We start from the raw sequence: 24543 nt of genomic DNA, 5'->3' as shown, positions 1-24543 counted from the left end.
TTTTGATTCAGTGACTAACTAATTTCACATAAGACACTCATTTGTCACCACCTTCTGGCATCACCAGGAATGGTCACTGAATCATTAAATGGATCTGAACGAATTTTAGTGAACATAGTCAAAACACTTGAGCCACTTGGATACATTTAAATCCCACAATGCACAAGCACAGAGTAAAAAATAAAATTGTGCACATGCACAGTTGTCATTATTGTAATTGATTAAATTATTTATTCAGGACCAGCTTGTGCTCAGTCTTTTATTGTCGTGTGAAACAGAAGCAATTTCTCCACAAGATGCCCTTTATTTTTGCAGCTAATTTTGCAACATTTTGCAATTATTACTTGAATCTTTAAAATACTACAAATATTAAAAGTAAATAATACATATATATTAATTTATTACTTATATCATACTTATATATACTGTAATATATTACTACTGCACTGTAAGTGTTAGGTCTGTGCGAGCCACCTACTGACAGCTGTGTCCCCCCCACTTTTAAAATGACTGCTACGCCCCTGGCACCATGCATGCAGAACACTAAGATTAAAACTGCCCTCTCTGAATGTAATGGAATATAGAATGGACTAGATACATTTCACAAAGATAATTTATCTGAAATGCTATCCTGCTCACTACAATTGTACAGTGGGGTTATCTGAGGTACCGTAGACTTTCTGTCAGCTCAAATCGGTCCGGCCATTCTCCGTTGACCTCTCTCATCAACAAGTCATTGACCCGTATCTGCGTGATTTAATGCATTGCACTGCTGCCACACAATTGGCTGATTAGACAATCACTTGAATAAGTAGGTGTACAGGTGTTCCTAATAAAGTTCTCAGTGAGTGTACAATATAATGCTCTTTACATTAATTATAAACATATCACATCATGTGCTATACACATAAGTATGTTACTCCAATGAGAATCAGTATCAATTTCCTTTATTTTTACAGAAAAAAACAAAACAAAAAAAAAAACCATTTCCAGCCCATTACTCAGACAAACACTCTGATATACACAGCATACACAGAGTATGCAAAGGGTATACAAAGGATACACAGTGGATCAAAAATGTCTTATTCAGTGTTGGTTGCCACGGTATCAGCCAATCTCTATGGGAACTCAAGTACATATACTTGACAGTCTGCACTAGTCTGATTTACTGTGTTTGCTTTCTCAAGTCCACTGAAACAAAATATTCAAAAAAGGCTGACAACTATTCCAAGATTGTTGATTTGTGAAGAAATGTTCAGCCAACAACAACCAGTACTCTAAGCATGTCCTAGTCTTACAGGTTGTACACAGTTTCAATGGCAAAGTTAATAATATTGTGGTGTTTCATTGCACATCTTTTGTGTCCTGATTGGTTCAACTCATTTATAGCTAAATTTGTGGGAATAATCTAAAAGACAAGAGGGTGTCTCACTCCATTTTTACAGGTTAGCCTCCTTCACGTTATTATTGGTTGCCGCTGTTTACTGTTTGCTGTTTATGGCCTCAGTAACTTTCAGTGAACAGCGCTCTTGGGGTGCAGAGAGCACGGAGAATCTGTTTATATTCTTGCCTGAAGTTCTGGTTGAGCAATCCGTAGACAACAGCATTCAGACAACTGTTGAAATACGCAATGAAGTAGCTGCTAACAAACAGCCACTCTGGGACATTTGATGCCACTCTTGCAGGATTCAAGGCCACGGCGAGCCCAATGAAGTTCAGGGGTGCCCAGCATACGGCAAACAGCACAAATACCACAAACATCGTCAGAAAATTTCTCAGGTCAGCTGCTCGGACCCTCGGACTGGGCCGCACACGACCTTTGACCCTGATCACCAATGTCCATATGCGCAGGTAGCAAAAAGAAACCACGCTCAGTGGAACAAGGAAGTGGATCAGCACAATGCAGACAGTGTAGGAGGAGCTCGCTGTCTGGGTGAATGTGCAGGAGAAGACACGTGGGTCGTAGCTTAAGGAACCCACTAAGAAGTTGGGCACAGTGGCTAGAGCAGTTAGCAGCCAGGTGAGGAGCAAGTATAGACAGGTGTTCCGGCACGAATAGAGCCAGTCATAGCGAAGACTGTGACAAATGTAGCAGTAGCGGTTGATGGCAATAGCCGTGATGTTGAAGACTGAGCCGATCACACTCAATCCCATAACAAACCCACTTAGCTGGCAGTGCAGAGAGCCCATTGTCCAGTCATTATGAAAGATAGCTAGCAGAGCCAGGGGATAAGGGTACAGTGCCACCACCAGGTCAGCAACAGAAAGACTCACCACAAAAAGATTACCTATGAGAGAAAGAGATTGAGGAAAAGAGAGAGAGAGAGAGAGACAGAGACAGAGATAAAAAGAGGAGACAAGAAAAAGAAAGTGAAGGAGAGATTGTGAATATGTTTTGTGAATACAGTTTGATTAATCCATATTACAATGCAAATAAAACATAATTATCTAACGTATTAGGCATCCCGAACACAAGTACACTCACTGAGAGCTTTTTTAGGAACACTACGGTCCTAATAAAGTGCCTGACGTGGTCTTCTGCTGTTGTAGCCCATCCGCCTCAAGGTTCGACATGTTGTACTACAATTGTACAGAGTGGTTATTTAAGTTACCGTAGCCTTTCTGTCAGCTTGAACCAGTCTGGCCATTCTCCGTTGACCTCTCTCATCAACAGGGCGTTTCTATCCTCAGAACTGCCATTTACTGGATGTTTTTTTGTTTTTGGCACCATTCTGAGTAAACTCTAGAGACTGTTGTGCATGAAAATCCCATGAGGCCAGCAGTTACAGAAATACTCAAACCAGCCCGTCTTGCACCAACAATCATGCCACGGTCGAAATCACTGAGATCACATTTTTCCCCCATTCTCATGGTTGATGTGAACATTAACTGAAGCTCCTGACCCGTATCTGAATGATTTTATTCATTGCACTGCTGCCACACGATTGGCTGATTAGGTCTTCCTAATAAAGCGCTTAGTGACTGTATATGGAATTCTGTCTTTTCCAACCCTGGGAAAATACCAGCATTGATGGTCACCAGTATAAGTTGGGTTTTGGACGCTAGTATGCTGGGGCCTTACCAGGCCTCTTAACTATCTTAACCAGCAAGTCTACTTTGGTCAGCCAGCTTTAGAAAACAATTGCTGATTAACCAGCATTTTTACCAGTGAACATAATGGCTATACTGGTCCACCAGCTAGACCAGCATAAACCAGCAGGGTAAAAAGACCACCAAAAGTAAATAATGCTTTCATTCAATCAGGCATCTCATCCAATCATAATCCAACCTTTGCTTTATAAGCTCACACAGCTGCCTTTCATCGCTCGTAATGCCTCATTGTTTTCACCCCCCACCACCCCATCACCACCAGTTTAGGTCCCGTCCTGCCATAGGGGTAAGCTCCTCTCCACTGCCATCATCGCCTTCCTGCAGGATCTGACAGTTTGAGCAAGTACCTGAGCGCTGAACCATAGGACGGGGCTTACGCCAAATGATCTAATTATCTCTACATTCGTATTCATTCCAATCATTCTGAGTCTTTCTGATAGAAATTAAAAGTCACCTTGACGAAATACTGACTAAAGAGAACAAAACCTAAAAATAGAAATGGCTAGAAAATGTGGCTGCCAAAAGAAAATGGTTATCTGCATTTCAGTCTAGAGCTGCTATTCCTTATTGAATGCATACACATATACCAAAGATTTAACCAAAAAAAAACACCTACCCATGAAGAGACATTAATACTGACAGGGATTTAATTGCCGGAGGACGCCTGAACTGTTGGTTGATAATAGGCATTCTTACTCGACTGCATGCAACTGTATTATGAGGCAGATCCCATTGGTAGTCACGTACATTTGCATAAAGTCTGCTCAGTCTTTTGTATTGCCAACCTCTCTGTTGCTTATGTCGCCTCAAATCACCAACTTTCATTGAAAATAAATGACTTCCAGACACTTTGTCGCTGCAAATTGCTGTCAGTGTGAACAGCCCATTAGGGGACCAAAAAGACTGCTGTGTACTGTCAGAACAGTATGCCTTTGCCTGTTACCATATAAGCAAAATTAAGTAACCTTGACTCGTCTATCACTAAACATTTACTATACATTGTTACTATTACTCCTAGTCATTTTTAACTTTTTCATCCATATTTTTTATACTTCTAAATTGTAATCATCAATGAATATTACTTCTTTGATTTACACTTTACACAGTTTTATTTTAGAAAGAGGTTATTTGAACATTGCAAATAGTCTTATTTTATTTCGCAATGTAATTATTTAATTTCATTTAATTTTAACAGCTTAGCAGCAAATGCTTTGGCATTGCAAATGTATGGTATTTGTAAGCAACAAAGCACACAAAACTGAAACAGAGACAGGCAGAGAGAGATAAATGTTGAATGTGATTTAAAATTACAAGAGAGAGCACTAACTTCACAGAATTATTTCTCTCTCTGTGTGATATCAGCAAATAGAGGGAAGGGGAGTAGTTTTATGCATTTCTGAAATAAAAAAGGGAACAGAGTATGTGTTTAGTTGTATATGTGTATGTTAGAGTGAGACAGAGAGTCTGTGTCAGAACTGCACATGAACTGATAGAACACAGACACCGGTAACTAATTTATAATTAGGAAGGCACTTTAATAACTATTTTCCCTGCCGACTAACTCTAGGTCTCATCACACTGTCCAAACACTCAAGATAAGAAAAACAGAGCAAATGCTTTACTGCCAGAGCCCATATAACTCTTTTTAAAAAGCTTAGTAATTCAGCCTCATGTTCACTCTCAAAATCCTTCAAGGCGTTCAGACACATCCATCACCTCAAAAAACTTGTATTTTTAAACCCATTTCCAAACCTTAGTTGAAATCTAATGGCACTCATTTCTGTACTTTCGATTATTCCTTGGCTCTCCGCAACACTGATCAGGTCACGTTTGTTTTTGTTTATATTTTTTCATCCATGAACTCTCATTGGCTGTTTCCCACAATCACACTCAAAACTTTCGGTCTACATCTTGCACGACAAGAGCTAAGAAAATTATGTGCCAGGAAAATTTAACTACAGTACTAGTATAACGACTTTCTGTGAAGGTCACATTCACAGCCTGATTTAAACATACTTAAACATACCTGCAGCCTAATCATATCATATCAAATCATATAATCTTTTTTTTAATTGTTTTTTATTAACAATTTTTACTGATTCCAGTCACAGATTAAATAAACATGACAGAAAATACAGAATCAAATTATATGAACTTAAAACCCTTCCCTCCGAACATTCCCACCCCCACCCGACACAAACGTGCACCTCAGTGGTCTAATAATAAATTAATAATGACACATAAATAAACAATAAATCAACAGAAAGTATTTAAAAAAAAAAAATCCTTTACCCATTTTAAGTTATGCTCCCATTTTTTTTTTTTAAATAAACCCATGTTTCCCAGCCTTCTATATGTCATCCCCTCAAATGCCGCCACCCTGCCCATCTCCGTGCACCACTCCCAAAACGAGGGCGTTCCAGCCGACTTCCATCCACTAAGGATGACCTGTCTTCCGTTCATAACACCAGCCAGGACCCAATTCTTTATGTACCATCCCCTATATTAATGACCATCCCATCGCCTAGAATGCAGAGTCTGGGGCAAAATTAAATTTGAGTGCCCAAAACATCACACATAAAACTCTGAACCCTCAACCAAAAGCTTTACAGAAGATCAGCACATGGAAAAGACTGCATTTCAATCAATGTCTTCTGAAGCGATCCAGTTGATTTTGGGTGAGAACAGACCAAAATGAAACTCCTTTTCACTTTACATCTTGACAGCAGTCTCCTTGGCGATCATGATTTCAAATTTGATAATCACACTTCAAATCATGATCTTGCCTAGAGACTGCAATGGCAAGATGTATAGAGAAAAACAGTGCTTCAGAAGACATTGATTAAACCACTGAAATCATATGGATTACTTTTATGGTGACTTTATCTCCTTTTTGGAGCTTAAGGCCTGATCACCTTTCACTTGCATGTATGGACCTAAAGAGCTGAGTTATTCTTCTAAAAAAAAAAAAAAAAGTAAATGATGAGGTATTTTCATTTTTGGGTCGGCCACACAATCAGATGGGGTGATGGACAGGTGCTTTGCTAACTCAGGAGATCAAACTGACACCTCTTTAAAATGATTGCACCTCCACATCAGTCTAATGTTAAACGTGTGCTCAAACTATCAGCCTGGCAATCAGCCTGGGCAAAAGCCAAGAAGTCATCTCTTGTGACATTCTGTGTTTGTGGAGAGTACACATTGAAACATTTGCAAAAGATTTCTGAGCCTCCGTTTTTTCCATCAGCAGGAGATTTTACAATTTGTGTCAACTTACAGCAGGTGGTGAGATGATTTTATAACAGTCATCACATCACTGAGCTAAAAAAAACAAAAAAAAAAAACAATTGCAAACAGTAAACCGAAGAATCTGACAGGAGAGAAAACCCATAGACCGATGCACATGAAGGTTTTTCTCCAGGCAAGCATCTTGTCAAAAATACCCAAATTCATTCTCAAATTGAAATCCAGTAAATGACAAGTTTTGAGCAGTCAGCATCTGCTGTGTTTCATCTGACGATGTTTTGGCTTCAGAAATGCATGCAGTTTAGTCTTATTTGCACTGCTGGGAAAGCCCAAAATATTATACATATTCTGTTTTTTACCCTCAACACATTATCTCACTTTTTTTTTTTTTTTACAATATTTTAGGCTAGGTTTCCTGAAGCATTAAGTAGAAAGTTAGTAGCACATAAGTACTTAATCTCTACTGCACAGTTCCCAAAAAAACATTGTTATCTCAATAGTACGTGGGCTATAAACGTCTGCAAATCAATTAGAGGCTCGGACACATAAGTCCATTATGTGCAACTTAAACAGACAATTCTCCTTTCTTTTCCAGTTAATCAGAGACAGAGGGACACAAAATAAATTATATGAATGCATCTTGATTATTGCAAAGATATGATTCACTATATTCAGATGATTCTAACAAAACCTGTCAAGTAAATGATCATATGAATACATGGCCTGGTCATATTTAAAAAATCATATTGAAAAAATTATACACACACACACACACACACACAATTAAGCATAAATTTGCATAAAGAAAATAAAGTCTATATTAAGGACCATTACCATTTTTTGCATTGTGACATTATTTTCAGTACACATTTTGCTTTTACTATTCCAGTTGTTTTCAATGATGATTTTCATTACTGTAACAGAGTAATTGTTTTACTGTATAACACATAGATTTTTTTATTTATTTAAAATAATAAAAAATGAAAGGCAGTACCAAGGAAGTACTATTATAATGTATAAATACTTTAAAATGTAAATAATATATAGTATAATTGTTTCAGTAATGAGAATTGGGGGTAAAATATTCATAACTCATGAAAATAATGTCACAATGAATAAAATATTTAAATGGCCCTTAAATAGGCTTCATTTTCAGTATGCAAAATATAATTTCTTATTTGTTTCTTCTGATTTTGGAGTTAAACAGGACCAGGACATTTTATTGACAGGCTTTGTGAGTCCATTCGATAAAATTATTTATTTTTTTAAAGTCTTTTAAAATAATCCTCTGTAACCTGTGCTTCCCATTTGATAGGCCTGGTTTTACTCCCTTAAAACCAGGGAGTAAATTGGTGAAAATGTTGGCCTTAGTTCAGTACCTTCAAAATGACCAAAAGATCACAGTACCTTCTTTTTGCCTGCATCATAAAACTATCAGTCATGCCACTCTAACCTCAGTTCGGATGATTCCGTGACAGGCTTCACAATTTTCAGATTCATCGCACTTGTTTAATATAAGTTTAGTTACATTATACAATCATATTAATATTTTAGTTCCCCTAACCAAACCCCATCCCTAAACCTAACCACTAATATAAAAAAATATATAACCAACCAACAATATAAGAGACCTCTGTCATCATTTACTCACCCTTATGTTATTCCAAATCTGTAGGACTCTCTCTCTTATGTGGAACAGGAAAGGCAGATTGACAGCCTAAGTTGCCATTCACTTTCATTGTAGTCAAGTCAACCTTTATTTATATAGCACATTTAAAAACAACAGTTGACCCAAAGTGCTTTACAAATCAATCAAAAAGATACAATGACCGAATTATATACATGCAAAAAACAAACAAATAATAATAAATAAAAAGAATACAAGTTAAAAACTGCATCAAGTATTTACTTAATTTAACATGTTAAAAGTCCTATTCAAATGCTAAAGAAAATAAATACATTTTCAAAGAGGATTTATAAATGGCTATTGAAGAAGCTGACCTCACATGGTAAGGGAGACTATTCCAGAGTTTAAGACCTACCACAGAGAAAGCACAATCACCCTTGGATGTATAGCGACAACGAGGAACATTCAAAAGAAGTTGATGAGAAGACCTGAGTGCTCTGGTGGGGGAGTAAGGGACGAGAAGATCACTAATGTATTTGGGCACGAGACCAGATATGACTTGTAAACAAAAAGCAGAATTTTAAAATCGACCCTGAATTTAATGGGAACCCAGTGTAGAGACGCTTATATAGGGGTAATGTGATCCCTCTTTCTTGACCCTGTCAAAAGCCTTGCTGCTGCATTTTGAACCTGCTGTGGGCAGGATAATGCTGTTTGAGGGAGGCCAATGTACAATGACTTACAATAATCTAACCTTGATGAAATTAGTGAGTGGATCACAATTTCCAGGTCTTTGCTGGAGAGAAAATTTTTGACTAGCAATCGATCTCAGGTGGAAAAAGCTACCCTTGACAATGGCACTAATTTATTTATTAAAATGTAATGATGAATCTAAAATCACTCCAAGACTTCTTACATAATCTTGTACATTCGACGACAGAGGACCTAACTGGGCAGGTCCCTCCATGTATGGAGGACATGGAGGGACCTAAAATCAGAACTTAAGTTTTACTCTCGTTTAATTGTAAAAAATGGTTTACCAGCCAATGTTTAATATCTTCGAAGCAATTTTGGATGTTATCAAATGAACACTTCTTGTCTAAGCTCACTGGTAAATAAAATTGGGAATCGTCAGCATAACAGTGATAGGATATGCTGTACTTCTGGAAAATAGAGCTTAGAGGAAGCATATACAAAGAAAATAATAAGGGTCCTAAAATCGACCCTTGAGGGACACCACATTGTAAATGAGCTGATTTAGAAGAAAAATTATCTACATTTACAGAAAATGTCCTATCTTTTAGATAGGAGGCAAACCACTGGAGGGCCATACCCTGGATGCCAACCCCACACTTGAGATGACTGAGAAGAATGCTAAAGTAAAATACTTTTTTGTAAAGAAAAAAGATGCAATGAAAGTGAATGGTGACTGAGACTAACATTCTTCTAAACATCTCCTTTTGTTTTTCCACAAAAGAAAGAAAGACATAGGGGTTTGGATCAATATGAGGATGAGTATATGATGACAGTATTTAAGTTCTACTTAACAAGAAGCAATCTGTGCTGGTTTAGGAAACCAGCTTTGCTTCATCATAAATAGCGTACAACGCAATTTAAGATGATATTAAGACATGATCTTCAACATTATCTGACAACGTGGCTTTTGTCTTTTAGTCAGTATTTTTCAGTTGGAGACCAGCATGCAAATCTAATGAAATCTGACTCATTAAAATACTAGAAGTGTAGGTGGTTAAAGATTTCTTGTGGACTGAGAGGGAACCACAAAGCTGAAAAACTAGGATTTTATCTTTTGTAAATTACTGTAACATGTTTGATGTGAGGAAAAATGGAAGAAATGCACAGTTTCAGAGAAATCAATTAAAAAACCAATTGCCTGTTAACTTCCCTACCTCTCTTTGCCAGAGGTTATCACTGGCTCTTTATAGTGGAGCTGTGAGGATGGTTTCTGGCTGATCTCAGAACAGCATTTGCGCTGTGATAAATGTATTTAATAGATATTCTGGCTCTGCTTGTCTAATGCATCTATGCTGGACTTACTTTAATGCACAGATCAGACAGTCTGTTATATATCTGCCCACCTCATCTCTCTCTCACTCTAATGTCCAGGATGACATATGTGAAACATTAAAAGCTGCCATTTGTCTTCTGTTTTTTTTTTTCTTTATTTTCTTTTTTTATTATTATTTTTATTGTAAGGATCATATAAAGAGGTGGTTTGGGGCTCAAATATGCGTGCTTGGTTACCAACTCTGTTCTGCAGCTGTGTCTCTTAGTGTTTATGCATGTCCATGAAAGAGAAAAATGATTTTTTTTCTTTCATTTTCATAATTACTTAATGCTGAATTATTCCTGTATGCCAGCCAGTTGTATAATACAGCCAACTGTCTTCTCAGTAGCTCTGCCAACTGACAGATCATAAAAGCTATCTAAACAATATCTTCATTCTGCAAAATGCAAATATTCTGTTGGCTGTAGATTTTCTCTGACAGACTGAAAATTCTCTCATCATTTAGTCACCCTCATGTCATCCCAGATGTGTAAGACTTTCTTTCTTCTGCTGAACACAAACCAAGACTGACTTGCACAGAATGTTCACAACTCTAAAGGTGCCCTTCACAAATCTAAAGGTGCCCTTTTGGTCGAGGGGAGATTTAAGCGGAGGTGCCTTTAAGAGTGCGTGTTACAGCACAATACAAAATTCTGATGAGAGAATTTTAATTTTTGGGTAAACTATCCCTTTAAGAGTGTGGTGTTCAGTTCAACAGGTCAGACAGTTGTGCCAAAGGGCACAGCTCAAGCAAGAAAACATCACCAACGCAAAGATATTCGGTATTTATGTTCCATCTCAACCAGTTTAATTCTAGTCCAAACTGTAAAAAGTGGTAAATTGCTATTTCTAGCTGATCTAGCCCTTAAACCAAGTTTTGTTTGTGTAACCTAATGTATGTCAATTAATATATTTGACTTGAATTAAACCAGTTCATTTAGAAATGTCAGAAACCCATAAATGTCAGTTTGAAATGACCATATATGAGCATTTACCTGCTTCAGTGTGAACTGGAGAATTCATATTCTGAAAATGCAATAATTTTTTCCTTGCTTTTCCCTCACTGTCTGCATTTATTTCTACACCGAGTGAAGTTCACTGCCACTTCTCCTGAGACATTTATCTGTCCATCAGCAGCCCTGAGTGTGTGCCAATGCCAAACACTGCTGCTATTTCAGGTAAGGCATAATGGACGAGCTAACAGTCTGCTGGTGCCACTGCTCTAATGGAGACACTGTAATGCAGCACTGAAAATGTGAGTTCCTTCCCTCAGACTCAGGCTTCTCCACTGACATTTATGTCCAAAGACAATTCTACAACATTTTGGGGGCTTTAGTCCCCCTGTCTTTCATCTCAGCCCATTTTAAAAAATCGGTTATTTAACTAAGCTGCTAACTTCTCTTACCACTCATTAAAAAACTTCAAAAGTTAATTGCATTAAGTATCCATCCTAATAGTCAGAGGTCATCCAAGGCATAGGGTTGATGCCCTGCACACAGCTCTCAGAATAAGACTCAGAATTGGTAGTGATTACTAGATAAATTATATGGAAATATTGAAGTGCTTAACTTAGGAAGATCTAATATCTGCCAGAATCTCCTGGACACCATGAGGGAACACTAACTGATGCTATGGAGCTATCAGTTAGCATTCCTGTCTAAAGACAGGTCCAAAGAAGAGAAGCATATTGATTAAACCAACCCAGGCTGCCAGAATCTGCACAACCATATAACACACCCTAATGGCTGTGGAAATAGCTTGAGGTCTGAGGACACATGGGATAGAAGAGGAGAGATGTAGCAGGACCTCATTCCTATTCCATTGTTTGTTGCAGGTGGTTCAGTTTGACATGAAATTACCACGTAGAAGAAACCAACATTAAGAACAGATAGGGGCAGTGGCCCCATGTCAACAAGCTTAGGCTATTTGATAGGATCTATTAAATTTTTTTTATATAAAACATTTTGTTCTTCCAGTTTAAAAACGAAACTTGAAGCAACGTCCTAAAATATTAGGTGTATGCATAAACTAAGAGTTGTGGTAGTAGAGTACACTAATACATCATTTGATTCTCATCATCTCGTTTCTCCACTTTATTCATGAGAAGGAACGCTTCTATCCAATCACTGCGCTGCCTCATGCATGAACTTACATTATAGAACAATTCAAAATCACACATGGACGTGACAGCGGTTCCTGGCCCAGATTTGTGAGCAGACTTTTTCACAGAACACCATGGTGAGATCGGAATAACTAGTCAGAATGGACTGCAGTCAATAACCAAACTGGAGCGAGCATGTTTGTTGGCCGAAGTTCTGCTGCTCTAACGCTCTAAACATGAAGCAGCTTGTTTATGTATGATCATGGAAAGGATAACATGATGGCTTGTTCAGAAACAGAAGACAATGATGAACTAAAATCTCAAAGTCATATAAACTCTCTGGGTAACTGGGATATTTGGTCCTACAGGGTTTCCAGGGGCTACGACGTCAAGACAACAAGTTGAAATACTGAATGTAGCATGGTGGAGGGTGGGGCCAGACTTGAATGACACACGCCCGGACCCAATCAGCCTGATTAGGCGAGTGAGGGATAATGGTGACCGGAGAAGGCAGTTCGAGAGAGAGAGAGAGAGAGCTACAGGCAGCTGTCCTGCATATTCTCTCTCTCTCTCTCGAACTGCCACCTTCGGACGCTTTTTTCCCTCGTTCATCAGGTTGATTGGGGTCCGGGCATGTGTCATTCCGGCCCGGCCCTGCCCTCTTCCGCGCTACACTGAATAACTTTACATTAACAAGGTAAGTAAGCGATTTTATCACACAACAGTCATGTTAACACGTTTTATGTTTGAGTATTGCGGCTGTACTTTTAATACTCTGTGTTGTTGATGTTTTGTGTATTGGACACTTTAATTATGTGTCTTACTGAGCACAATTTTTTTCTTTAGAATGAGACATGAGACAAAATTATTTTCTGTGGTAATTAAACTTATGCCACAAACACTGTCAATAGAGTTTAACTTGTATTAAACCCTAAACATTCCCTGTAATAATAAATATCTATGAATTTATATAAGGTCTCTAAACAGACCTGGTTTTGGTGGCAATGCCTGCTTTTAGTGTTGGGTTCGAGTCAAGCCCGAGTCTTTAAACAATCGAGTCCAAGTTGAGTCCGAGTCGGATTCAAGGCTGAGTCCATAACAGGCCGAGTCCGAGTCGAGTCCAAGTCTGAATGAATCTGTTCATGAATCTGAATTAAAATTGTAACCATAAACTCAACATCAATATTTTAAGCTTATTTTAAACTTCACAACTAAGAAAAACTATTTGTCAATATAAACGCAACAAAAACACCTCTGTTGCATTTTATATTCACATTTTATGATTAGTATCCTGCTGAACAAACTTCAGATTGATTTCAGAATGAAAGCATATGCTTTACATGTAGGAAGACAAAACTATCCTTCAACACACTTCTTATTGTGTGTGTTTTTTTTTTATTTGTTTGTTTTTTATCCCCTTTTCTCCCAATTTGGAATGCCCAATTCCCACTACTTAGTAGGTCCTCATGGTGGTGCGGTTACTCACCTCAATCTTGGTGGTGGAGGACAAGTCTCAGTTGCCTCCGCTTCTGAGACCTTCAATCTGCACATCTTATCATGTGGCTCATTGTGCATGACATTGTGGAGACTCTGCATGTGGAGGCTCATGCTTCTCTCTGCGATCCACACACAACATGGGTTCTCTTACCACTGCTACGCCGATGACACATGGCTCTACATGTCTTTCCAACCCAATGACCCCACAGTGACGGCTCGAATCTCTGCCTGTTTGACAGACATTTCGATCTGTATGAAGGTTCACCACCTGCAACTCAACCTAGCAAAAACTGAGCTCCTCGTCTTTCCAGCAAACCCTGCTTTTGAGCAAAACATCACCGTTAAACTGGGTTCATCTACAATAACACCTTACAAAATGGTCAGAAATCTAGTGTTAACCATCAACAACCAACTCAGTTTCACCGACCACATCTCAAAGACAGCACGATCGAGTAATTTAAACTCTATAACATCAGGAAAATAAGACCCTTCCTTTCTGAACATGCCATACAACTCCTTGTTCAGTCACTTGTCACATCTAGACTGGATTACTGTAATGCTCTTATTGCTGGCCTTCCTGCATGTGCAATTAGGCCTCTGCAATTGATCCAGAATGTAACAGCACGTCTGGTCTTCAACAAACCAAAGAGAGTGCATACTACACCACTCCTTGTCTCTCTACACTGGCTGCCGGTTGCTGCATGTATCAAGTTCAAGGCTCTGCTGCTGGCATACAGAACAGTCACTGGATCTGCTCCAGCTTCCCTAAAATCATTCCTGCAGAGCTACGTTCCCAACAGAAGCCTGCGGTTGACAAATGAGTGGCGCCTTGTTGTACCAACACAAAGAGGCACCAAATTACTTTCTTGGACTTTCGGCTTCACTGTACCTCATTGGTGGAATGACCTACCCAGTTCTGTCCGTGCAGATTCTCTATCTGTCTTCAAAAGATGGCTAAAGGCACATCTTTTCCATGAGCAATTGACCATACACTCCATACAACTAAATGCAATTGAAACTTAGTAATGCAGCACTTTTCATATAACTGTCTCCTTAAGATGAATTGCTTATGTTGTATTATTCCTCTTTTGTAAGTCTCTTTGGATAAAAGCATCTGCCAAATGAATAAATGTAAATGTAAAATGTATCTCCTTTTTGGAGCTTGAAAGGCCTGGTCACCATTTACTTGCATTGTATGGGCCTACACCCAACTTCTACTAAGCTTCAGTTGGCACACAGCTACCATGATATTATCCTGAAGGATATCTTGATTAACTTGGGAATTCATTTTTCCCTCGATGATGGCAAGTGGTCCAGGCCCCGAAGCAGCAAAGCAGCCCCAAATGATGATGCTCCCTCCACCGTACTTCACCATTGGGATGATGTTTTCATGTTGGTATGCAGTGACCTTTTTATGGCATACGTAGTGCTGCATGTTCTTCCCAAAAAATTAAACCTTAATTTCATTAACCCACAAAGTATTTTCCCAGTGGTGTTGTGGAGTGTCAAGCTGGTCTTTGGCAAACTTTAGGCGCACTGTAATGTTTTTGTTGGAAAGCAGCGGCTTCCTTCGTGGTGTCCTGCCATGGAAAACACATCTGTTTAATATTTTCCATATAGTACACTTATGAAAAGAGATGTTAACCAGTTCCAATGATTCCTTCAAGTCTTTAGCGGTCACTCTAGGGTTCTATTGCATTCTGCGGAGTGCCCTTTGAGTCATCTTGGCTGGACGGCAACTTTTAGAGAAAGTAGCCACAGTGCTAAATTGTCTCCAGTTATAGACAATTTGTGGACAGCTTTAGATGAATATCCAAGCTCTTCGAAATAACTTTGTAACCTCTTCCAGCTTTATGCAAAGCAACAATTCTTGATCATAGGACTTCTGGGATCTCTTTTTTACAAGGCATGATCCATGTCAGTAGATGCTTCTTGTGAATAACAAACTCAAAATGTTTGACCGCTTTTTATAAGTCAAAGTAGCTCTAACCCACACCTTCAATCTCATTTCATTAATTGGATGCCAGATTTGCCAACTCTTGACTCTAATTAGCTTTTGTTGACATCCTTAGCCTAGGGTTCACATACTTTTTCCAAACTACACTGTGAATTTTTGAATAATGTATTCAATATGTATAAGAACAATACAATAATTTGTGTTATTGGTTAAAACAGATTGTCTTTGTTTATTGTAACTTAGATGAAGAACAAACCAGATTTTAAGACAAATGTTTACATAAATGCAGGTAATTACAATGGGTTCACATATTTTTTCTTGCCACTGTATAACAGAGTAACTGCACCCCTAAAAGTACAACTGGCATGTACCCGCCAATTTAAATGGTCCAGAACTGCCACTGAGAACAGAAATCCCAACCTCCCAAATAACATTTCCGTTTTCAGCACAGTGTTACAACATTTTCATCAAGCACGAAAAACAGTGGGCAGTGCACATGCTCACAATGCATAAAGTGTGTCATGTCCTGAAACCATTCCTCCTCAATCTCCCCATTGGTTTCCTGTCTCTCTCTACTTGCCCTTAAAGGCATTAAAAGCCCATAAACAGATTTCAATAAGCAAAAAAAAATAAATTGCACAAGCAGATCGCATGCCTCTCTCTCTCTCTGTTTTTTTTTTTTTTTTACAGCATTCTAGCTGTCACACTCAGGATTATGATGACTTCTTTCCATAACAGCCTTAATGCCATGTCCGGAACCAGGTCATTTCAATGGAGCCAGTATATTTGCGTCATTAATCATGTCATGTGTGCAGTACGTAAGTATTAGCAGGTGCCTGGTGATCCCCATCATGATATGGGATGTCTCTGAGCAATGCTGGAACTTCATTTGGTTTGCATATGTACAGGCTTGGGGTTGTATGCCAGCTCAAGTAGCTCATGGCTAAGGGCAGCCTGGGGAAACACAGCATGATCTGAGGCAGCAAGATTTAGACACGCTGCCAACAAAGTTGGGAGCAGCTGCATCGATTCAGTATAGTGATGACAGTCACAGGAACATGAATGAAGATCAACACCATCCATACTGGGACACACATCTCTCACTCTCTCTTTTGCTTAACATTATCATCACAAGAGGACATTAACCACATCATTAACCATTGTCTCCCAAACATGAGAGCTCAGGAGAAATTCTCAAGCCCCAAACATTTCAACACTTGTAAACAGCACACGGGGTCTGATGGTGGCTTTTCAACTCTGATGGAATGGATCATCAGCACAGAGGCTCTCCTGTTTTAGCAGCCTTCCTCAATGATCATGTCTATTACCATACCAACAGCTTAGCGAGCCCAACCATGTTAAAAAAAACCTAATCAAAACCTTACACATCTTTAAAGCAGTGAAATTAATAGATACAGCTCCCCCTCTTGCTCTTCCTTCTCTCTCATCTGTATCAGATTGAAGAGAGAAGATAATGCAACAAGCAACAGGTTCTTTAACAGTGTGTGACTTAACCATATAACAGTCTCACATATCTGGTCATTATTTTCATCAAACTGCCTGCCATATAAAATGAATCTCAAGAAGACAAGTTGAATTCTGACTAATGTATCTAGCTGACATCTGGCTTTATAATTCTTTAATAGATTAGCACTCTGCCATGTTTAGTTGAAGAAGCATTGATGCTATCATGCCTTGCGTTACTTTGTCCTGACACTTCTTGGGATGGTCATGACATCTAAGGATGGACTTAACCAAAAATGAACTGCCACAAGCTTCCATCAAGACCGCATGGCACACCTCACTGACCTCTGTCTGCATCATCTTGGTCTTAGGATAGACTATAGGGGAAATAAACTGCTATCAACCGCATTTCAATCGTACAGCAAGTATCACTTTTCTTAAAATAGAATACATAAACAATAAATAACTGCCAACTAAAGCCTATATCAGCCAAATAACAAAGGACACTGCATCTACATGCACTTCTGCAGTCAATTTGGGATCAACTTCAAAGACACTTAATCATTAATCTTACAGTTCAGTCAATATCCTTTGCCCACATTGCCCACCAAAATCTACTCCGTTTATTCAATTAATACATGACTTGTACTACACATAGCTTACTGATTTTTGCAGTATATTCATGCTGTAAAGCCAGAGGGAAACTGGTTCCCCCAGCTGAGTCTGGTTTCTCCCAAGGATTTTTTTTCCCTCCATTAACTAAAATCTTATGGTGTTTTGGATTTCTTGCCATGGTCGCCTTTTGCTTGCTCTCTGAGGGCCTGAAGCCATATAATTTAAAGACATGATTTTCAATGACGTTTTTAAATAAAAATGCTCAATGAGGACTTTAAAGGGATAGTTCACCCAAAAAATTTAAATTCTCTCATCATTTACACACCCTCATGCCATCCCAGATGTGTATGACTTTCTTCTGCTGAACAGAAACAAAGATTTTTAGAAGGATATCTCAGCTCTCTAGGTCCATACAACCTGCTTAGTCCTGTTCCAGTTGCTGCCCTTAGTCCTGTTCTGGTTGCTGCCAGTACGCTGCACGAGTCTGTGTTTGTAGCTTGCTAGCCCGCTTAACATTGCTTTTTCTTGCTTATTCACATTCATCATTTTATCCTTTGCCATTTTATCTCATGCTTCGGGTTTTTCCACCTTTCTACTGTTTCAACTTTGTTTATTTTACCATGTGCAACCATTTCTCTCGTTTTTCTTTTCTTTTTCCGCTTGTCTACATCTCACATCTCGACTGCGTGCATTCATATTCTCCACTGTGTTTTACACAGATTATTGCATCAATCTCAAACAACTGCTGATTAGGAATGACAACGATCTCAAACCATTGCCGCTCAAGAACAACCATAACAACAACAAACAATTGCGGTAAGTCATGGCATCCGCTCATGTTATTTCTTCCTGCATTGCATGCCACATGTCTACTATAGCGTCTTCCGTCAGCAGTGAGGGATTTACATGTGATAAATGTTAGGAATTAGTCAGGCTGATGGAGAAGGTTAATGAGTTAGAGACACGCTTCCGAACGCTAGTGGAGTCAGTGAGAAAGAGAAGCTGGTAGATACTGTTTCAGATGCGAGTAGAACAGCAGGCAACACACACACTTTGGTTCCGGCTGTAGAGCCCCTGCAGCAGGGTGTTTGGGTGATGTCTTGAGGCATACTCGCTCAGCAAAGCGACACCACTCTCACGTTCCTGTTAAGGTTTCCAATCGATTTTCCCCACTGATAATCATGTTGAAAGTGCCTTAATAATTGGTGATTCTATTGTAAGGAACTTGGAAATAGAGACTCCAGCCACTATTGTTAAATGCATTTCAGGGGCTCAGGCGTTTGACATCAGATCAAATTTACAAGTGCTGGCTAATATTAAACGTAGATTTTGTAAAATTGTTATTCATGTCGGCACAAACGATGTCTGGCTTCGCCAGTTGGAGATCACTAAAGATAATGTTAAAGAGGTGTGTGAACTTGCAAAAACGATGTCAGACACTGTAATATGCTCTGGCCCCCTCCCTGCTCCTCGTGGTGACAAGGTTTATAGTAGATTAGTGTCACTGAATGGCTGAATGTCTGAGTGGTGTCCGGAGAATAGCATAGGATATATAGACAATTGGTAGTTTATATTAATATAACTTTAAGTCTTTTGAACTAATAATGATTAATGTGACACCATCAGATATAAATAAAAAATCTCTGTCGTCTTTTGCCCTTGTTACAGTATATAGATCACCCGGGCCGTACTCTGGTTTCCTTGGTGAATTTTTTGACATTTTCTATCAGATCTAGTATTTAATGTAGATAGAGCTTTAATTGTTGGTGACTTCAACATTCACACAGATAATGAAAATGACACATTGGGATTAGCATTTATTATATTCTCAACTCTGTTGGAGTCAGACAAAATGTGACAGGGCCAATCCATCTCCATAATCATACACTAGATTTAATTCTGTAATATGGAGTTGATGTTGATACTATGGAAATTCTACCGCAGAGCGATGACATCTCAGATCATTACCTCGTCTCTTTTTTGCTGCGATCAGCTAATGTCACTCAGTCTACACCATGTTATCATTCAGGTAGAACTATTCTTTCGACCACTAAAGATAGCTTCACTAATTATCTTCCAGAATTGTCTCACATACTCAGTAAGCCATAAAGTCTAGAAGAACTTGATGTAATAACAGAAAATATAAATATAGTCTTCTGTAGCACTCTTGATAATGTCGCCCCCCTTTGATTAAAGAAAATTAAAGAAAAAATCCCCACACCATGGTACAATGATCACACTCATGCTCTCTAGAGAGCAGCTTGGAAAATGGAGTGCAAGTGGAAGAATACAAAATTAGAGGTATTTCGTGGTGCATGGAAGGATAGTGTCTGTAGCTACAGACAGGCACTAAAAGCTGCCAGGTCAGCATATTTGAGCAAACTCATAGAAAATAACCACAACAATCCTAGGTGTTTATTCATTACTGTGGCTAAATTGGTTAGGAATAAAGCATCGACTGAACCAGATATTCCGTCACAGCACAATAGTAATGAACTCATGAATTTCTTTACAGATAAAATTGAAATAATCAGAAATAAAATTGGAACTATGCAATCAACTGTCACAGCACCTCAGAAAACAGTGTCTCATAATTTTCCTCACGAGCAACTTCAATCCTTCGCTGTCATAGGTCATGAAGAGCTAACAAAACTTATCAAAAAATCAAAAGCCACAACATGTATGTTAGATCCAATACCAACTAAGCTCTTAAAAGAGATATTCCCTGTAATCTCAGAACCTCTTCTTAATATTATTAACTCCTCGCTATCCTTAGGACATGCCCCAAGAAACTTTAAAATGGCAGTTATCAAACCACTTTTAAGACACAGCTTGATCCTGGAGAATTGGCTAATTACAGACCGATTTCAAATCTACCATTTATGTCGAAAATACTAGAAAAGGTAGTATCCTCCCAACTATTTTCATTTCTACAGAGAAAAGGTATATGAACCATTTCAGTCAGGATTTGGGCCCCATCACAGTACAGAAACTGCACTTATCAGAATTACAAATGACTTGCTCTTATCATCTGATCGTGGCTACATTTCTCTTCTAGTGCTTTTAGATCTTTGTGCTGCCTTCGACACAATAAATCATGACATTATCTTGAATAGGCTGGAGAATTACTGTATGTTGGCATTAGTGGACTTGCATTAGCATGGTTTAGGTCCTATTTATCAGACCGCTACCACTTTGTATGTGTAAATGAGGAATTGTCAAATCAAACAAAAGTTAAGTATGGGGTGCCATAGGGATCAGTTTTAGGGCCTCTGCTTTTCTCCTTATACATGCTTCCCTGGGAGATATTATCAGGAATCATGGAATGATTATGCCGATGATACCCAACTTTATATTTCTTCTAAACCCAACAAAAATTCACAATTCTCCAAATTAGCAGAGTGTATCAATGAAATCAAAGATTGGATGGCCAGAAATTTCCTTCTACTCAATTTAAACAAAACAGAGGTACTAATTATTGGACCAAAAACCTCTAAAAATAAGCCACTTAAATATAATTTGTCTCTCGATAGATGTACTGTTATGTCGTCTTCAACAGCAAAGAACTTTGGTGTTATATTTTATACCAATCTGTCCTTTGAAAATCAAATTTCCTATGTTTGTAGAACAGCATTCTTCCACCTCAGAAATATTGCTAAGTTACGACACATGCTCACTGTCGCTGATGCTGAAAAATGAATTCATGGGTTCATGACCTCAAGACTAGATTATTGTAATGCATTACTGGAAGGATGTCCAGCAAGTTCAATAAATAAACTTCAGTTGGTTCAAAATGCAGCTGCCAGAGTGCTGACTAGAACCAAGAAATATGATTATATTAGCCCAATTTTATTGTCGTTACATTGGCTACCTGTTCAATTTCATATTAATTTTAAAATTCTGTTAACTACATACAAAGCTTTGAATGGTCCAGCTCCACAGTACTAAAGTGACCTTCTGACACGCTATATTCTGTCACATTCATTACAATCACAAAATTCTGGCTTGTTAATAATTCCAAGAATATCAGATCCACAAAAGGAGGTAGATCCTTTTCATATTTGGCTCCTAAACTATGGAATAGTCTACCTAACACTGTTCGGGATGCAGACACACTCACTCAGTTTAAGTCTAGACTAAAGAGTCATTTATTTAGCCAGGCATACACCTAATTTATCCATCAACTCACAATTAGGCTGCTTTGGTTAGGTCTGCTGGAACCAGAAACATCTGTCATGGTCTATAACTCTATTTATTTCCACGTCTCAACCTGGGGTTTCTTATCCCGAGGTTACCAGAGCCGGCCAGATCCAGCTCCGTTCCTGCTTGGTGTCGGACTCCACTGCTACGTGTCATTGAGTGATAACGACAAATTACAGCTTGCCAGACATCACTTCAGTCTTTTGACTTCAGAGGATGAACTGATGCCAACTCCAACTGTAAGACATTGGATACTTCATATGCCACTGCCTGAACCTTTGGACTTAGGATGGATCCCACTGAACCTCACCGAAATGACCTGCCGGTTGAACTGCGATGCACCTCATTGAACTCTACCTGCATCACATTTGTCTATTGATGGACTACACTCTTCAAATGGAATACATAGACTATTATTTAATTACCAAAAAAAGCCTTCATCAGCCAACTAACAAAGGACAATGCATCTATGTAAACTTCTGCAGTTAATCCAGGATGGACTTCAAAGACATTAGTCATTAATCTTACAGTTCATAAAAATATATTTTTTTTAAACATTGGTCCTTAATGCTTACTTAATTTACAAATTTTAAACCATGACTTGCACTGCACTCAAATAAATAATACTGGCACTATATTCATGTTGTTTAGCCAGAGGGGAACTGGCACCCACAGTGAGCCTGGTTTCTCCCAAGGTTATTTTTCTCCATTAACCAACATGTTATGGAGTTTTGTGTTCCTTGCCACAGTTGCCTTCAGCTTGCTCACAGGGGTTCTAAATACAATTATTCTTTAATTTTTATACACAATTTACAATCATATTTAATCAAACAACACTATGATCACTCTAAGACTTTATACATATTACAGTTACATGTACTATGCGTGCCACTGAAGAGATGGTAAGTCTATCCCTCACAGCCTTGTTGTCATTCCCATTAAAAATCAAAGATGGTGCAACTGTGAATAAGGTCTATAGCGCCATCTAGCCCTCTGCACATGCATCATGTGCAAGGAAGTGTCATTAAGCTTGAAACAAGATGTACAGAGAAAAAGGAGTAACATTTTGGTCTGTTCTCACCCAAAACCAACTGGATCGCTTCAGAGGACATTGATTAATCTGGAGTAATGGACTATGCTTATGCTGACTTTATCTTCCTTTTGGAGCTTTTGGAGTTCTGGTCACCATTCACTTACATTGTATGGACCTACAGAGCTAATATACTCTTCTAAAAATCTTCGTTTGTGTTCAACAGAAGAAAGAAAGTCATCCACATCTGGGATAGCATGAGGGTGAGTGAATGACAGAATTCATTTTAGGGTGAACTATCCCTTTAAGACATTTAAGACGTAAATAGCCTAATTTTCTGGAAAGCTGCTTTGAAGCAATGTGTATTGTGAAAAGCGCTATACAAACAGACTTGACACTTCTGGAAACATAAAAAAAAAAAATAATAATAAAATAAAATAAAAAACAGAAACGTTATTAAGCCATTAAACATCTCACATCTTGTTTTGTTGCACAGTATAACAGGACCGACATGTTTTGCTGGTGTTTCTGTTGTTCTTCTGGACAAAAAATGCACATTAAAATATAGGGGGCATGGAGAAAAGCATGTTACCTATGTTCTGACCTAATTTTAATTCACATTCTGTGACCAATTTGCTCCCTGTCTGTAACAGTGTAATTAGCAACCATTATCATATGAGAAAAATTATCCATGCCAAACTGACACCAACAGCTGTTAGCAACTTTAGGCAACAAATTATAACGCAATGCTGCTTTAATTTATATAAGTAGATTTTTCTGGATGTTTTATACACAAACCTAATCAGCAAGTTCAGCTAAATTTATTTTGTATTATTATTTTCCAATATATATAAAAACGAGCACTAGAGCGTGACATTACACTTGTCTCCACACCTGCATTCCTCAGTTTCTTGTTCCTGTACACGGACAAGATGACAAGTAGATTTCCGATGATATCAGCCACGGTGGTGAAGATGAGCACGCCGGCGAGGGTGGCCGATACCCCGGGAGACGTGCTCCTGGCGGCGAGGCAGTGGTTTTCTCGGGACAAACTGTCTGTGCAACTCAAGTTCACCTTCATCGCCATTCTTACGGAGCACTGTAATGTTACATTAAAGTTTCTCCTTTGATCCCCTATTCATGAAACAAGCGAAGTTGCCATTTAACGGGTTTTTTCGAATGCGTTCCCATCAATATCCAATAAGTTTTAAGCATTTGCATTATTGTCTGATCGCCATATCTGCCAAATGCAAATAACATTAGGCTACAGAAAATTTAAGGAAAATGCTGTATTCATATTTTACATAGCACAAAAGAAACCCCATGTTTTAGAATTTTCCAGTAGCCCCATTAAATCCAAATGAATGTTAAATCCAAATGAATGTTTAATAAGATTTTTGTAGTCCCTGCATTGTCAGGCGCATAGTTCTCTCTGGATTGTCACCTCAGATCACAGTGACTCCGGGCGGTTAGTCAGACGGCACACACATCAGCAAGCGTCTGCGTCGCATCCCTCCGGCGCCCGGAGCCTCTTCAGCGCTCAGTCAGCTGTTCAGCGCCTTGGGCTTCAGCCAAGCCAAGCAGTGATTAGCGTAAAGAGATACTGATACTGGGGGGGATATATGAG

The 24543-nt window shown here is 38.7% G+C and overlaps 1 protein-coding gene across 1 annotated transcript; it reads right to left on the bottom strand.

Moving 5' to 3' along the window:
- Positions 1-937: 937 nt before the first annotated feature.
- Positions 938-24405, bottom strand: mtnr1c (melatonin receptor 1C). The gene is made up of 2 exons (XM_051666963.1): positions 23811-24405; positions 938-2288 (listed from the first exon to the last, which is right to left on the bottom strand). Exons 1-2 carry the CDS (start codon positions 24001-24003, stop codon positions 1504-1506), a joined length of 978 nt encoding a protein of 325 aa, XP_051522923.1. The 5' UTR covers positions 24004-24405; the 3' UTR covers positions 938-1503.
- Between the last annotated feature and the right edge of the window lie 138 nt (positions 24406-24543).

Source organism: Myxocyprinus asiaticus, chromosome 3, assembly GCF_019703515.2.
Source record: "Myxocyprinus asiaticus isolate MX2 ecotype Aquarium Trade chromosome 3, UBuf_Myxa_2, whole genome shotgun sequence".
In the NCBI taxonomy this organism is placed as follows: Eukaryota; Metazoa; Chordata; class Actinopteri; order Cypriniformes; family Catostomidae; genus Myxocyprinus; species Myxocyprinus asiaticus.
This window is presented reverse-complemented; position numbering and strand designations above follow the sequence as displayed.

What these genes read in the sequence shown, in the direction of transcription:
- mtnr1c (XM_051666963.1), bottom strand. Translation starts at nt 24,003, where the DNA reads ATGGCGATGAAGGTGAACTTGAGTTGCACAGACAGTTTGTCCCGAGAA. An exon ending in CAAGAAACTGAGGAATGCAG is followed by an intron (nt 2,289 to 23,810) that starts GTGTGGAGACAA and finishes TTTCTCTCATAG; the next exon opens with GTAATCTTTTTGTGGTGAGT.